The sequence below is a fragment of the Dromiciops gliroides genome, chromosome 3 (genome assembly GCF_019393635.1).
Source record: "Dromiciops gliroides isolate mDroGli1 chromosome 3, mDroGli1.pri, whole genome shotgun sequence".
NCBI classification, from domain to species: Eukaryota; Metazoa; Chordata; class Mammalia; order Microbiotheria; family Microbiotheriidae; genus Dromiciops; species Dromiciops gliroides.
In genome coordinates this window covers 537,198,163-537,211,328 of record NC_057863.1, presented here as the reverse complement: position 1 = coordinate 537,211,328, position 13,166 = coordinate 537,198,163, and the positions used below count along the sequence as shown (strand labels likewise).

General features: G+C 43.4%; 1 protein-coding gene across 5 annotated transcripts in view; it reads right to left on the bottom strand.

The window, feature by feature from the left end:
• The window catches only part of ZBTB16 (zinc finger and BTB domain containing 16), a 254,394-nt gene that overhangs the window by 11,629 nt on the left and 229,599 nt on the right, over positions 1 to 13,166 (bottom strand). The window contains exon 6 of one of the 5 annotated variants that reach the window (XM_043998963.1): positions 496 to 2,076. The exons of the other annotated variants lie outside the window; for them this stretch is intronic. Coding sequence (XP_043854898.1) covers positions 1,907 to 2,076 — 170 coding nt within the window. The 3' untranslated portion in view covers positions 496 to 1,906. Of the gene's footprint in view, positions 1 to 495; positions 2,077 to 13,166 lie in introns of those variants that run through there. 5 annotated transcript variants of the gene reach the window in all.

Here is a 13,166-nt window from a genome sequence, read left to right as displayed (position 1 = left end):
TTTAAAATTAATAAAGCACTAACCTAGAGGCAGTGTACTGTCCCCATCTTATAAATGAGGAAACTGAGGCTTACGGAGACTAAGTGATTTGCTCACATTAATAAAGTCAGAGCTGAGATTTTAATTCAGACATTATGACTCCATGTCATACTCTATTTTTCTTTCTTTCTTTCTTTCTTTTTTTTTGTGGGGCAATGGGGGTTAAGTGACTTGCCCAGGGTCACACAGCCAGTAAAGTGCCAAGTGTCTGAGGCCAGATTTGAACTCAGGAACTCCTGAATCCAGGGCCGGTGCTTTATCCACTGCGCCATCTAGCCGCCCCCCACGTCATACTCTATTATACCATCTCTCCTTATGTCCTTTGTCTCCTTAGCTAGGTGGCTCAATGAATAAGGTTTTGGGCCTAGAGTGAGGCAGGCCTGAGTTCAAATTCTGCCTCAGACTTCCTAAGCTGAGTGACCATAAGCAAGTTACTTTACCTTAATAAGCCTCAGGTTCCTTATCTGTCAAATGGGAATAATAACAGCAACTCCCCTACACTGTTGTTGTGAGGATCAAATAAGCTAAAATTCCTAAAGCACTACATAAATGTTAATTATTATCTGATATATCTACTCTTCCAAGCCAACAAGCCAGCTTAGGTTTTTTATTTATTTATTTATTTTTAGGTGAGGCAATTGGGGTTAAGTGACTTGCCCAGGGTCACACAGCTAGTTAAGTGCCAAGGGTCCGAGGCCAGATTTGAACTCAGGTTCTCCTGAATCCAGGGCCGGTGCTCTAGCCACTGCGCCACCTAGCTGCTCCCCAGCTTAGGTTTTGAGTTCAGGATGAAGGATTCTTCAGCCTCTTATGGCTCTCAACCTCATGAGAATTAAGAATTTGAACACCTTGTCTTGGGATTGAAAGTTCTCCATAATTTGGTAACAACCTAGTTTTCTAGACTTAATACAAATCATTTTTTTTTTTTCACAGAATCTACATTTTGGCCTAGGGTGGTCCTCCAACTCAACATTCCATTCCTTGTCTCCACGTATTTGTCCCTCATCACTGACAGGAGCAGTCCTTGCTCACCTCCACCTCTTAGAATCCTTAGCCTAGTCTATTCTAAGATGCTGCCTCCCGTAGTAGCCCACAACTGCTCCATTTAATATTTTCTCACTCTTCAAATTATCTGTATACAGTGCAATTCCTCAGAAGAATGGAAGATCTGGAGGGCAGGGTTATTTCAATTTTGTTTTTATTCCTACAGGGCTTTGTACATAACAGTTGTTTAGAAATGTTTGTCCAATTACAGCCTCCCTCTCCCCACCCCAATCCCACCAGCACCCTTCTCATGCCCAATAGCGTGTGACCGTTTTTAGTACCCGAGGAGGTCAGAAGACGAGGGTCTAGGACCCAACAAACTTTGGATTTCGTTCCAGCAGCGGGACCCTCTCAGGATGAAAGGTGAGAATTCCAGCTACTTACTTACTTATTACGGGAGTGAAGGAGCGGACAATAAAGATAGATTGATCACCCCAGACTTTGTTCATGAATATTTAAATATCGCTGATTCGTCTTGTCACTGTAATTACAATTTCTCTGGGCTGCATCTCCAACAACCACAGTTTATGGTAAAGAATGGGCCTCTGTATTTCACTTGTCCCTCTGCAGATGTGCGGGGCTGCCAACCGTGTAATGTCCTCTGCATTTCATACATTTTCTTCAGCTGCTGAAGGTTTAAGTCATCCACAATGACCTACGTTTTTTCATTATTCCCATGTCAAACTGCACTCGTGCCTGGGCATAAATTGTCCTTCTCGTTATAGACTCACATGCCTGTGCCTTCACTTCCTCTTTAAAATGATATTTTACTCTCTTTGCCTCTCAAATGCCCCCCCACCTCCATCCTCGCCACCTCCAGCCTCTAACCAAACCTCCTCCCTCCCAAATTAGGGCTCCCATGTCCACATAAATTCTCATCTCTCTGATGACTCCAAAGGGTTTTTAAAGCTCTGTGGGGAGCGGATGCTGAAGCTTGCTCATTCACGTACTGTCTTTGGTTTGTGGAAGATGTCACGCAAACAGCACTAAGGCCTGGGAGAAGGGAAAGAGGACTCTGTGAGTAGGAAGGGAAGCTGGAAAAGCAGAGAGACCACTCCCATTGCCCTCTCTGACCCTGACCTGGTAGCAATTGATGGGAAGGTAGGGGCCCTGGGAAGAAGATGATGACCAAGTAATTCCTTCAAATGTATATTTGAGAACTGACCTAGGTTTAGGCATGAGGTTCTTAACCATTTTGTTTGTCACGGACCCCTTTGACCATCTGGTGAAATCTATGGATGGACCCCTCTCAGGATCATGTTTTGTTTTTTAAATGCTATCTTTCAGTAAGAAGTTAGTAAAAAGATGTAATTTTCCCCCTATATAAATTCATGAACCCCTGAAATCTGTCTGTGGGATCCAGGTTAAGAACCTTTGATCTAGACAGTCACTCCTCCCCTCGCCCCCATTAACTCCCTTCCCTTGCCAGGGCCAGGTTGTTAGCAAGAACTCTTGACTTCTTCAAATTTAAAGAGAGTTTAGGCCAATTTAGTCTTTGGCACTAGTTGTCTGTAGACGTATGTGTACATATGTGTCTAAAGGCAATGCGTGTCTTTCTGTGTGTGCCCATGTGACAGTGCCTCTCTGCGTCTGCCTGTGTAGCTGTATGTATATTGCTGTCTCAAATCTAACTCAAATCTTCCATGAATCTCCAGCCATTAGAACTTTAATCAAAGATTCAGTATCCCCATTAAGATATAAATAAATAAATTAAATAAAGACCATGAAGAATCCCAATCAGGCCAGTAATTAAAAGTCATTGGGGGCCACTCAACAAGGACCTGCCAACTCATATATTTTTCCTCTGGTGGCCATGATAGTTTAAAAAGAATAGGAGGGGGGTTAGGTCGGGGGGTTGTGCATCTGTTTGGATTTTAGTGAATTTAATTCTGAATTAGATTGCATGTTAAATGACTTTAATATGGAATCTCCAGTGTAGGGAAAGAAAAAGAAAGTGACTGGAAGAGGGGAGACACAGGAGATGAAGGATGGGAGAGAAACAGAGAGAGAAAGTAGGGTGTCAAAGAGGATTGAGAGAGAGATTTCAAGAGACCAAGAGCACCTGGCCGGAAATCCTCTCCCTGAGAGTTAATCGTGTCCGAGTCTCCATAATGTACACAAAACTGGCTGCAGAACTAAAAATCCAATTTGTGGTATGTTGATTAACTCTGTAGCCTTCTTAATGAGCTTGACATTAAGTGCAGGACAAACGAGACTAATTAGAGCCCCCTCTGGCCTGCACAGTGCACCTGTGACCCCCTGCTCTTAGATCTCGTTACCTGATGGGTTTCACTAGCAGGGTCAATCTCAGCCCCCATCCTCCCCTGCCCCCACCCCTTTCATTTCCCTGGCCCTTCCCTCCCACCCCCTTCCTTCTGCACAGCTGAGAGTTTATTATATGATGAGCCGTGTGAATCAGGGATCCATCAATGCCAAGAGCTCGGCTGGACTAACCTACCAAACACAGCTGCGGACGCTAAACACACAGCCCCAGCAGCAAATGGGCCGGGAACAACAGAATATTAATGAGGCATTGTGCATGTGTGCGTGTGTGTATCCATGTGAATAAGTATGTCCATACAAATAGGTTTATGATGGTGTATTTGTTTACCTGTGTGTGCTCTTTTTTTTTTTTTTTGGTACCAAAGGGTTGGCTTTTTAAAGGGGGGGGGGGAGAGAAAGAGAGAGAGAGAGAGAGAGAGAGAGAGAGAAAGAGAGAGAGAGAGAGAGAGAGAGAGAGAGAGAGAGAGAGAGAGAGAGAGAGAGAGAGAGAAAAAGAGAGAGAGAGAGAGATTGATTGAGATCAAGACTTTCTGAGCCTTCTTCATCCAGGAAAGTTTCTCAGAGTAGGTGAAATGAATACTTTTTCTTTCCCAAACCTTTGTCTGGCAACAGTTTAGGGACTTCACATTGAGTCTGGCCAAGTTGAAGAATGACAAAAAATAAAAACTGAAGCCACAACCCAGAAATCCAAGAATTGCCAGTCAGCCACCAACCCCAGGATATGAAGCCTCTACATGCATGGGAGGGGCAGAGTCTGGAGGGATGTGGTTATCTATCCTCTAGCATCTATGGTTGTATCTGAACACAAGCAGATGGAAAACCAATCCAGAGCCCCCACATCTGAGTCAGGCACTGCTCTGTGCTCAAAAGTAAGTGAAGGGAAAGGAAGGCATTTCTGGTCTCTTTGTATATACCAACACCCCACCCCAAGAATCTGTCCCTCCCACCCAGGGCTATTTAGAGGTGATGGGGTACCCATGACCTGCAGGTGTGACTTATGGAATCATAAGAAGAGCTTCATGACCATAGGGAGTCTGAGCTTGCAGCCCTGGGTCTCTACTTCCTCTTCTGACCCTGGCGTAAACTGCAGGATGCCAGGAATACAAATTTATTGATCCAGCTTTAAGCTCTGATCTCTGCAGATGTGAGAGGAAGCTAAGTGTGACATCTCAAGCACTCCCCTGAGATGAAGCTAAGGTGATGGGCAAAGGCTAAGAAATGAAAAGGATGACTTTCCACCATCATCCAGAACTTGACATCTTTGCATATAGCCTCCATCCCCTATTTCCCATGACATCCCATTGATATCTTTAGCATACAAGTTTTATGATCGCTCATCATTGGCCCTCCCATCCCTCCTGCATCCAAATGAACACTCTGGTAACTGGTACTTTGCAATTCCCCTTTTTGGGACAGGATGTGTGATTTAATTGGTAAAGGGAACTCCCTCTACTACTCAACTTATGGTCTTGAGAGGATTGGCAGGGAGCACTGATTTAAGCAATCTCCTCAGGGTCACAATCTATTATGTATTAGAGGCAAGACTGGAACCTCCCCCCCATCTTCCTGACTCTGGGGCAAGTTCTTTATTCACTGAACCATGCTGCCCCTCTCCCATTGGATGGCACACACACCCCTACCTCGTGCTCCCCGATCCCTATGATTCAGAGGTGCTATTTTTTATGATGAGATCCATTTCTCTTGTGACTTCTCCCTTTCTGTCATCTCTCTCCAGCTCAGTCTGATTCCCCTTCAGATCTTATCATTCTTTTATTGTTGTTTGTGACCCCTCTTGGGGTTTACTTGGCCAGATTTGAACTCACAAAGAGGAGTCTTCTTGACTCAGGCCTGGCACTCTGAGCACCATGACGCCACCTCACTGCCTGATTCCAGGCCAGCTAGATTTAGGCTAACAGGATCACAGATTGAGAGCCAGAAAGGATCTTTTAGGGTACCAAGGACAACTCTGTCATTTTGCAGGAAACTGAAGCCCAGAGGAGCTAACTTGCTTAAGGTGCCACAGGTAGTAAGTGGCAGAGCTGGGATGTGTGTTCAGGTCCTCTGATGCCAAATCCAGTACCATGCTGCCCCTCAAACTCTGTCTCCTACCTTCATGGATTTACATGAACTGTCCCCCATGACCACACGGCACATCTCTGCCTTTTATACTCCCTTCATCTTCCCTTCAACACTCAGCTCAGATACCAGCCCCTCCACAAAACCATCCCTGATGCCCCACCCCCACTTCAGTCATCAGCATTTTCTCAAACTTCTTCAAATATTTTCTTATCGTGGACAGTGATTTTATCCTTCCCAGTAGAAGGTGAGCACTTGGGTAGACAGAGACTTTCACCTTTGTCTCCCTATTCTCAGCACCTACCAAGGTCTCTTACCCATTGTAGGCACTTCATATGTGTATGTTGAATTAAATTGAGTGAGCAGAGGTAGGCCTAGAAGCAGGAGAAAGAAACTCAAGAGCTCCCACAAATGGGAAACATCTCTTCTCTACTCCTGTCCTACCTATTGGGGAGCCCCTTGAGAGGCTGAGAGGTAGTCAGCACACATGAGCCTCCTTTCACAATGCACCCAAAGGCACACACCTATCTCTCTCCTTCCTTCCTACCTCCACGTACTAGACACAGAGAGGTACATAACGTGTTACTCCTTCATCCATCCATCCACATTATACACACATTCAGCAGATGCCTGGTCACCTACATAAGGAGGTAGGTAGATAAGGAGGTGGGTAGTTAGGGAGGTAGGTATAATCTGCATACCGAGACAGAATCCAAAACACAGAATTTCATCATTTGAAGGGACCTGAAGGGGGCAGCTAGGTAGTGCAGTGGATAAAGCACCAGCCCTAGATTCAGGAGTACCTGAGTTCAAATCCAGCCTCAGATACTTGACACTTACTAGCTGTGTGACCCTGGGCAAGTCACTTAACCCTCATTGCCCCGCAAAAAAAAAAAAAAAAAGAAGGGACCTGAGAAGCCATTTAATCTAAGCCATCATCTAACAACACACCCAAAAGATAAGTGGTCATCCAGCCTTTGGTTCTGTCTATTGTACCTATTCTTCCTGACACTAAATTTCAATTGGCCTCATACCAATGTCCACCCATTGTTCCTAGTTTGGCCCTGCAGTACCATGCAGCTCAAAGTCTATTCCCTCTTTAACTTTACAATCCTTCAAATACTGGAAGACAACTAACATAACACCCATACATCTTTTTCTCAGGTGAAACATCCACAATTCCTTCAACTGATTCTAAGATGGCATAATGTTGAGACAGACCCTTTGTCATCTTGGTTACCTCCTCTGGGTTCTCTGTAGCTCATCAGTTGTCCTTCCTAAAATGTAGCCCAGAATGGAACACAATACTCAAGATAGGGTCTGATTATGGCAGAGTATAGCACCTCCATTCTAGTGGCCACTATCCCTCTCTTAATACAGCTTGAAATCATTAGCTTTCCTGGGTACCATACCACACTAATGATTCATACTGAACTTAATTCTGATAAAATCCTCAGCTTTTTCAAATGAACTTTAACTAGGCATGCCTCCCTCAACTTGTCGTTGTGATTTATTTTTGAAACCAAGTCTAATACTTTGCCTTTATCCTTATTAAATTTCATCTTATTAGATCCAGTTCAGTGTTCTAGCCTATTAAAGGCTTTTGTAGACCCTGAATCTGCCATTCAATGTGTTAGGTATCCCTCCCAGCTTTCTATCATGTGCAAACTTGTCAAGCAGGCCCTCTACTGTTTGATCCAAATGACTGGCAAAAGGCCAAGCAAAGCTTCTTTGGGTTACGACACTGAAGCCCTCCTTCTAAACTCATTGAAGATAAACTGATCATAAGATAATTAATGACTGCCTTTTGCTTCTTCCTATTAAACCAGTTCCAACCTCATCTACATTTCAGCCTATATCCCTACATTTTTTGCCACAATACTAGCTTGAAAGTTTCCCTAATGATTTATGTAACCTATATCTACCGCATTGCCCAGATCTCCTGATCTAGTAACCCTATCCAAAAAAAAAAGGGGGGGGGACATGAGGTTAGATTGGCGTGATGAAACCACACAGGTTCATTGGGGCCACTGTCTTTTTCAAGATGCTCACCAATAATTCCTTTAACAAAACCTTCTAGCTTTTTGTCAGGATTTGAAGTCAAGCCGTATAGCTTAAAGTCCAAAGACAATTCCCAGGGGTAGCTAGGTAGTGCAGTGGATAAAGCACTGGCCCTGGATTCAGGAGGATCTGAGTTCAAATTTGACCTAAGACACTTGACACTTACTAGCTGTGTGACCCTGGGCAAGTCACTTAACCCTCATTGCCCTGAAAAAAAAAAAAGAAAAGACTATTCCCTCTCCTTGCCCCTTATTCTTTTTAAGAGGGCATTTGCTCTTCCTTCAACCTTATACTACCTGTGTTTGTTCAACAAAATTTTTCAAAGATAATTAACAGTCAGCCATCACATCTTCCAGTTCTTTAACTACTCAAGGATCATCAGTTATCCTAGACCTGTCTTTGATCTTCTTCTTTCTCCCAACATAGTTATAAAATCCTTTCTTCTTGTCTTTAGCTTTTCTCACCAGCCTCAGTTCATTCTTGGCTTTAGCAATCCCATACTATTCTTACAAGAATGTACAATGCTGGGGGCAGCTAGGTGGCACAGTAGATAAAGCACCGGCCCTGGATTCAGGAGGACCTGACTTCAAATCCGGCCTCAGATACTTGACACTAGCTGTGTGACCCTGGGCAAGTCACTTAACCCCAATTGCCCCACAAAAACAAAACAAAACCAAAAAAATAATATACAATTCTTTTGTATTTATCTTCTGTTACCTGTCATAACTTCCAGCTCCTCTAGGAAACTGTTAAAAATCTAAGTTGGCCGACAGGCTCCCTTTGTATTCAAATTGGTCTCTGTAGGCAACTCCCCCCTTTTCCTCTCCGTAAGAACTGTTACTGTTGTGTCTTGACAAATATTTTGTTCCAGAGAGCCTACTCTTCCATCTGGGCTGTGTTTCCATGCGGATTTTAGGAACTACCACAGTGTCATCCTGTAGACCACAGGATCATCCCAACTCTTTCTCTAAATCCTTTGAAACTTTGCTTTCCCAAATTTAGGGCACATGTCAGGCTATAAGCTTTCCTATCTCTATCACAGAAGAAGTGGTCATTTCCCTAGTAATTTCTCATTATTTTCACTTCAGCAACAAGTTCCTCCTAGGTGAAAATAAGATACAGAACAAAATGTTCCTGTTAGGTACTGTATTTTTTTTTTTTTAAGAATTCTCATCAAGGAAGTCAAGAAATTATTAATTGCTGTGTGTGTGTGTGTGTGTGTGTGTGTAAGTGAGAGACAGTGGGGGGGGAAGAGAGAGGAAAGGAGAGACAGGAAGGGGAAAGAGAGGAAGAGGGAGAGATAGGGAGGGGAGGAGAGGGATGGGGGAGAGGGAAAGGGGGGAAAGAGGAGAAGAGAAGAGAGAGAAGGAAAAAGAAAGGGGGAGAGAGACACAGACACTATTCCCAAGTAACTGAAATCACTGAAGTCAGCCACACCTCTATGGCAAGGAAATGATCTATTTCCTAAACTCATTATTTCCTCTTTCTGTCCAGGTGGTCTATAGTACACACCTACAACATTTTCATTTCTATTTCTGCCTCCACTGATCTTCCCCATGCTTCCCCCCAACAATTCCTGAATTTCTTTGTGAGACTATCTCTTCTTAACAATGTTATTCCATTAAAAAAACCCCACCTATTCTGTTTCATTTGAATAAAGGATAGTTTTTCAAGAAACAGATTTCATTCTTGGGTCCCATCCTAACCAAACATCAGTATTACCTCAGAGATCCAATTCTTTCCCTTCTCCTTGGATCTTCAATTCATTCTATTACTCATACTCTGTGGCTTCATGTACAGATATCTGAGCTAATGGGTTTTTAGTGCTAGCTCCCTTCTTAGATTTTTGTCTCCTATGACTTTCTGGGCTTCTCAAAGATTAACATTTTTCTTACAGTGTAACTTTTGACATCTCAAATGATATTCTTTTCACAGTGTAACTACTAGCATGTAACTTGGTGGCTATACTATACACAGGCAGTTTCCTCTTCAGTTTAAAGTCCTTTTGATTAGCTTTGCAGGACTCTAAGTAGTCATGTCAGATAAATTCCATCTCTGACCAGGAGCCTGTTACTCTTCTATTTTAAGTCGTGGTCCAGAAAATAAAATCCTCTCAGAATCATCTTTTATCTAGAGCTGTTTACTTTCGAAATCTGCATTTCTCTTCTAAATCCCTTGCCTTTGCTGGGCAGCAGTGATAAAAACACCACCTATGTCCCTACAGTCTTCAGTTTCTTGCATGAGACTTTGTAATCTTTAAAAATGCTCTCTAATCAACTGTGAATGACTTAGCTATTCTCAGCAATACAATGATACAAGACAATTCTGAAGGACCTATGATGAAAGAATGCTATCCCTCTTCAGAGAAAGAACTGATGGATTCTGAATGCTGATCGAAGCATACTTTTTCTTTATTTTTCTTGGGGGTGGTTTTTGTCTGTGTTTATTTCACAACATGACTAACATGGAAAAATACTTTGCATGATTGCACATGTATAAGCTATATCAAATTGCTTACTTTCTCAATGGGGGGGTAGAGGGAGAGAATCTGAAACTCAAAAATTTTTAAATGCAAATGTTAAAAATCATTCTTACAATTAGGGCAAAAATAAATATTAAAATTGTAAAAACGATTTCTAGATTTCTTCTGGCAGGATCCTTTGTGCCCATGTGAACCACAAGATATGTGTAGTAGTTAGTCATCTGGCTTAATAAATCTTGGAAAGTTCTCTGTGCCATCTTGAAGAAAAGTCCCAGGAAAACAGCAGACCTCAATTTTTATCATACACAGAGAACAGTGACTGAGACATCGAGATACATGTATAGACAAATATATACTGAATCAGGGAGGGTGACAGGCACACCTGTATAGCCTCAAACCCAGAAAGACACAAGAGCCCATATAAAGGATAGACATGCTCATTTATTGCTGAATCCATTGGTCCTCCTTGAAAATGAAGGACAAACAACAGCAGCAGCTAATTTTTTTTTTTTTAGTAAGGCAATTGGGGTTAAGTGACTTGCCCAGGTTCACACAGCTAGTAAGTGTTAAGTGTCTGAGGCCAGATTTGAACTCAGGTACTCCTGAATCCAGGGCCAGTGCTCTATCCACTGCGCCACCTAGCTGCCCCAGCAGCTAAATTTTAAAAAGAAGGTCTGGATATTAATGTCGGTATTTCTATAGCTGAGTATGAGAAAGAAAGATTAACTCCTTACCAAATAAATGAAACAGGGACAAAGGAAAATGGGCTAATACTGATTAGGGTTCCCCAGGCTATAAAGGCCCCAACCTGGGTTAATCTGAGGCTGCCCCATCTCCTCTAACCTTCCTATAGGGTATTTACCTGAAACTTCACTGTCTCAAGGGTGCATCTGTCCTAGCCCCTACCCTTCCTTGTATTTACTATACTCCCGTGACTGTGTTTACAGCAAAGAAATTTCTATTCCTCAGTGTTTAAATGTACACCCTCACACCCACCCAAAACCATGGTACTTAAGAGAACTATCATTTCTTTTGTTGATAGAATTATATTTACATTGTACACGTGTATACTCTCTCCCTCTCCCTGTCTCCCTCTCCCTTTCTCCCTCCCTCCCTCCCTCCCCCCCCCCTCTCTCTCTCTCTCTCAAAAAGCAAGACTTCTTGCTCCCTTCTCATCCCAACAATTAAAGAGGAATACTTGCAAAGGTCCAACTTCAGGAGGTAGGAGATATGCAAGTATGTGTGTATTGAACCAAGACTGTCTAGAGAAGGCAGGGAAATAGAGCAGGGTAAGGATGGTGCAAAAACTCCATCTCCTCATTTTAATATATACGAGCCTTCCCCTGACTCGGCAGGCCCAGGGTGAAGTAAAAAGGGAAATCACAGAGCAAGAAAGACTATATAAAATGGCTCCTTCCTCCCACTTTGGCATTCTTTCCCTTTCTTATTAGGAAACAGTATGGCAGAGCAGAAAGAGCCCTAAATTTGTAGTCATGGGACCTGAATTCAAATCCCTCCTCTGTATTATATGTGTGACCTTGGGTAAGTCACTTCTCTTCCACTTTCTTGATCTATAAAATGACGGGGTTGGACTTGATGACTTCTAAGATCCCTTCTAACTCTAGACCCATGATCCCATGAGAATTTTCAACCATGCCACTTTTGAAAGCACCCTCTTATTAAGTCCTGGGCATGGCAAGGAAACAAAGATGCTGCAAATTTAGTCGTATAATTTCCACTCAAAGATCAGTTAGTTCCTTAAGAATTACCATGCCCTTCAAGGCATGAATGAGGCCCTGTGACTTCTGTAACCGTGAAAAGAGCATCTTTTCAAAACAGGCCCCACAAAGAGAGAACTCCCAACTCCCCACCCCGACCCCACCCCCCAAAAAGATTGGATCTATTGATCCATCAGCACTTTCACAAGACTGGGTTGATGATGATCTAGCTTTGAGTGGCCAGGCAGAGTAGCCTATCACCAGACCTGATATGGTACCATAGGCCTTGTGATTTTCTACTACCATTGAGAGGCAACATGGACTCAGTGGATAGAGTGCCAAGGATGGAGTCAGGAAGAACTGGGTTTGAAGCACATTTCTGACACTGATTAATTCTGTGACCATGATATGGTAGACCAGAAAAACTTCTGGTTTTTATAGGTCTGCCCTTTCTTGCAATAGGCTGTCTCTGCTCCAGAGGCACCCACTTCTGAGAAACCAATGAGGCTCAGTTAAGAACCTACCCTCTTCCCTGTAAAATATCTGCCCTCCTTCCAGATTGCTGAGTGACCCTGCTATAGGGGATGTGCCCCGGGGTACCTATACTGGAGAAGAGTCATGAGAGCCTGACATAACCTAGGCATCAAACTCAGAAGGCACCTCTCCAATGCTTATCAATGTCATTCCCTCTTCTCACCAGCACCTTAACACGGTGTCACCTAAATCCCAGATGCTGTCCTTCAAACCTCTCCTGCCCCTCCAGAGATCTAGCTGTATGCTTATGGTTTGGGGTGATTATGATACTAGGCTATTCTTTCCCTTCTTTCTTTGTTGTCCCTTGTGAGCTCCCCCAGTCATTCCCAAACCATGCTGCTTCATGCATACTCTCTTTTTAAGCTCCCCTTCATGTGCTGTATTCCCCTCATTGGAAACTGAGGTAAGCAGAGTTAAGTGACTTGTCCAGGGTCCCACAGCCAGGAGGTGTCTCAGGACAGATTTGAAGTCAGGTCTTCCTGACTCCAGGCCCGGCACTCTATGTACTGAGCCATCTGGCTGCCTCTTATTATTGCAAAGACTTTCACAAAACTAGGGATGCTGGGGAACTTGAATGGTGCTCTTCTCTCTCCACTCTTAGGAGAAGTCTTGGTCCAACTCTCTGTGGTCCTACAGCATTTTTTAAAAAAATCATTTGTGGGGGCAGCTAGGTGGCGCAGTGGATAAAGCAGCAGCCCTGGATTCAGGAGGACCTGAGTTCAAATCTGGCTGCAGACACTTGACATTCACTAGCTGTGTGACCCTGGGCAAGTCACTTAACTCTCATTGCACAGAAAAAAAAATCATTTGTGACATTGGCAAAAGTATAAAACAACTCAATGAGAAATCTGGTCCTAGAACCCAGTTTTCCTGACCCTCGATTCCCTTAGGCACTCCATGCACAAACTATGCTGCCCTAGCAGCCTGCC